The sequence below is a fragment of the Morone saxatilis genome, unplaced genomic scaffold (assembly GCF_004916995.1).
Source record: "Morone saxatilis isolate NCDOM2014 unplaced genomic scaffold, NCSU_SB_2.0 Contig21, whole genome shotgun sequence".
NCBI lineage: Eukaryota > Metazoa > Chordata > Actinopteri > Moronidae > Morone > Morone saxatilis.
The window spans coordinates 20,876,796-20,880,849 of record NW_023339774.1 but is presented as its reverse complement, the minus strand read 5'-3'; the positions used below and the strand labels follow the sequence as shown (position 1 = coordinate 20,880,849).

Below are 4,054 nucleotides of genomic sequence, written 5' to 3'. Positions count from 1 at the left end.
TTAAACTTTTCTGGAGGATAACGTTATGTTAGCTTACTTCTTTTATTAAGATATGACAGCACATTGTTGGGAAGCATTATGTGGAGATATTTATTCAAAGGGAATCTGACTGGTTATACCTTTCAATTCGTTATAGACAAAAGCTGCTAAATGCTCCCCTATGTTCACTGTACAGTCTATACCAGTGTCTTCCTGCTGTTTGGTGCTGGACAGGTAGCAGATACAGTAAAAACAGCTGCCTACTGCCGCCATAAACAATGCTGATAAAAACAATAAAGCAAAGATAGAAAAGTTTCTGGCTGTAAAGACCAAAACAATGAGCTGAACTATAAAGCTCAGAGGAGAGCTGAAGAATGGGGTGATAATTCACCTTGGGTTCGTAACACCTTTCACACAAGTAGTCATTTGACCCATTGTTCGTATAAAAACATTCATTATAGCTGCTTTAAGACGCTTTCTTCTCTCTCTTTCAGAGCCTCAGAAGCTCGCTGGAAAACTTCTCACATGCACCCACATATAAACACATGTAGACCTTTGGGTTCTCAGAATATGTGGTGGGTGTTTTTTACTATTTCTTTATGTCCTTATGTTGATTTAAATTGTGAATTATATAAAATATCTTAATTTAAGCCCCACAAGATGCCGTGAACTACTGTGTGCACTCTGCATCACCAGGAACGTGGTTTGTTCACCTCTCTGTGTAGTTTGATATTCCTGCAGCAGCTAATTAAAGGTGCTGCCATTTTGCTGTGTAGAGCAGTTACACACACACACCCACCCACATACACACAGTTGACAGGTTGTCAGCAGCACTCAGCAAGACATTTCCACTGGCAGTTTGTTATTATAAGTGTCACTGCTGACGTATGCAGAGATGGAAGAAGTACTCAAAGCTTCTACTTAAGTAAAAGCAGTAGTAGCACACTGTACACATATTCTGTTACAAGTAAAAGTCCTGCATTTAATATTTGACTTCAATAAAAGCATTGTATTGGTGTTAAAATAGACTAAAACTACTAAAAGCAAAAGTCTTTATTTAGCAGAAAAGCACATTTAAGAATAATGTTTATTATATTATTGGATTTGAATAATTGATGCATTAATGCGTTCATCACTTTAATGTTGCTGCTGATAAAAGTGGGACTAATTTTAATTATTTATACATGTTTCCTATATATTACTTTATATTCTGTTTGGATACTAATATCCTTAATTTCCTTTATTGATTATATTTTGCATTATTAATCCGAATCTGGATACTTAAGGCTTCAAATAAATGCAGTGTAGTAAAGATATATCCCTCTGAATTGTAGTGGAGCGGAAATATAAAGTAGCATAAAGAGGAAATACTTCAACTCTCATTTTTTGTTGATTGTGGCGGCCCCTGTGGACAAAAGCGGTAGTGTTTCTACCTCCTTGTTTCATTGATTTCAAGGGGAATCAAACGGCAGGTTAATAGCTCCCAATACATTCTCCTCCCCTATGGGGCGGGTGGTCTTGATTTTTTGTTGTGTTTTTTATGTAGTCATATGAGTCTATTTCAGTATTCAATGCTTACTGTTTTTCATAAACCAGTTAAATAACCTCCTTGTATGTAACATTTAAATAGCGGTATTTGTATTTGGTTGTATGTTAATTGTACTAAATAGTGTAGAAAAGGTTGTGTGAAGAGGAGTTTGGATTGGGAACTGGAGAGTGCACAGTAATCACTGGTCCTCTTCACCAGCTCACTAGCCGTACTCTACACCTAGCACACACACACAAGCTAAAAAGGAAAAAAAAAGACAGGAAACACAAACATGAAAATGTCCATGTTATAGAGGGTCCTTCTCTCCAGATTACAACACAACTACACACCCACACACAACACACACACACACACACACACTTCCCCTGTCTCCTGTCTTCCCAGCCCCTGTTTCAGCCCAGGTCAAAGGGAGTACATTCCTGGAGAATACATGGAGACAGAAACTGGGGGTCTGAATACCTGACGGGGAGGAAACCGTGTCCCTGAACGTGGCGCTTTGATCTGTTAATATAAGTCACATTGTGGGTGAAGCCATCGAGGGCAACATGTTGTTATGAGTTGTAAATATGAAGCAAGTGTCTGAACTTATCTGAGAGAAATATGAATTATTATTTGGTTCCAGCGTCTCATAGCTGATTATCTGATGCTTTTATCAGTTTGTGTACAACTTAAAGTAACAGTTTGGCTTCTATATCGACATCGTATGCTATTAGTCATTGTTTTGTTTATATATATTTATATATACACTCATGTTTTCCACCTACTACATAATAGTTCTATGTCTATTTTTAAACATATAATAACTTTATTCAGCTTTGTTGTCCTTGTTTCCATCTGTATGTCTATTTATATCTTTCCTGTAAATTGTTCTGTGTGAGCAGCTTACAAAACAAATCTCTTTTGTTTGTGTGTGTTCACAATAAAGCTGATTCTGATCCTTAAATCTCTTTATCGTGAGTAACTTTTTGAGGTTTTGGACCGCTCGTTTAGGCATTTATGAGCATTTTCACACATTGATTAATCAATGAATAGAGAAAACAATTAGCTAGAGTAGTTAAATGTGTGCAAACTAAATAAATGTGATAGCTGTCCCCACTGGTGGGAAGTAACTAAATACATTTACTCAAGTATTTGAGTATTTCCATTTAATGCTACTTTACACATCTACTCCACTACATTTATTTATTATTCTATCAATAACACTTTACTAACAAGCTCCCCAGTACATTAAGTTATTCAAATTAACCCCTCTATTACCAGCTGCAACATTAAAGTGATGCATCAACAATAATAAACCAACATATTATATAGGATATCCTGAAATGTGTATGAGTGAGTGAGTACTTTTACTGTTTTTGATGCTACTTTTGTACTTAAGTACTTTTACGCAGGAGTTTTACTAGAGTATTTCTGCAGTGTGGTATTGCTATGTTAAGGCTTGAGCACTTCTTCCACCTCTGGAGCTGTTTGTGTGCAAACTGTCACACTGTTAGAAGTTGTGCAGACGACCTTTCTTTCTTTCTTTCTTTCCTTTCCTTTCTTTCCTCTTTCTCAGCCTCCTGCAGGTCGCTCTGCCACACAGATCCGCCGAAAAACAGCAGCGGATTTGTGCCATTTTTTGTGGAGGAGGAAAAAAAAAGAAACCACCACCACTAAATAAAACATCCACCAAGTGTTTCCATTACAGCCTTACCTTCTCTTTCCTGATTCTTTGCTTTTCCATCCTGCTCTCTCTCTCTCTCTGCTAAATCCGGCAGCTCCAAACTTTCATCCCCCAGCAGCAGCAGCAGCAGTGAGGCAGGGCAGGAAAACACACCATCCAAAAAAAAACCCAGATCCGATCCCCTCTAACCCAACACCCGCTGTCCCTACTGCGCCTTTACTGATCGATAAGATGGGGAGAGTGGTGTGAAAGGCAGCGACCCTGCTGAAAGTAGTTCCTGGGGAAAGTTAATCCAGAGTGAATGCGCCATGTTTCCCACAGCCGATCTTCTCCCCATAGCGGAATTTCTGTCCGGTGAGAGGCGGGGATCCGGTCGGCTCCATGGCTGCAGCCTTCAGCAAGGTTTCAATTACTTCTCATGACATCAGAGAGGAGTTGAGTTACCTGACAGATATTCATTACAGCACTGCTTCAGTGGGCTGCATGCTAAAAGGGAGGCTGTTTTTATTGTTGGAATAAATTAAAGACAAGTTTATTTGTGTGGGTTTTAAGCTTTTACTGGGTTGCCAAAAAAACAAACAAACAAATAAACAAAACAATAAATAATTAAAACACATGTAACATTTGGGGTCTAAACAGCAGGAAGCAAACATTTTAAATAAAAAGTTCAGCATTTTGGGGGAAACATAATTACATTTTCTCAAGTGGAAAGATTGACTATCCGGATTTGTCTGTGAAATATGAAGCTGTACGGTCAGGAGATCTTAGCTTAGCTTAGCATAAAGACTGTAAACAGGGGGTAACAGTTAGCCTTGCTCTGTCTGAAGGTAACAACAACTACCAGCGACTCCAAAGTTCACAAC

General features: G+C 38.4%; 1 protein-coding gene across 1 annotated transcript in view; it reads right to left on the bottom strand.

Moving 5' to 3' along the window:
• ttc28 (tetratricopeptide repeat domain 28) overlaps positions 1-3,531 on the bottom strand; it is a 127,060-nt gene extending 123,529 nt beyond the window's left edge. The window contains exon 1 of the mRNA XM_035668077.1: positions 3,222-3,531. Coding sequence (XP_035523970.1) covers positions 3,222-3,251 — 30 coding nt within the window. The 5' untranslated portion in view covers positions 3,252-3,531. The remainder of the gene's footprint in view (positions 1-3,221) is intronic.
• Positions 3,532-4,054: the final 523 nt, after the last annotated feature.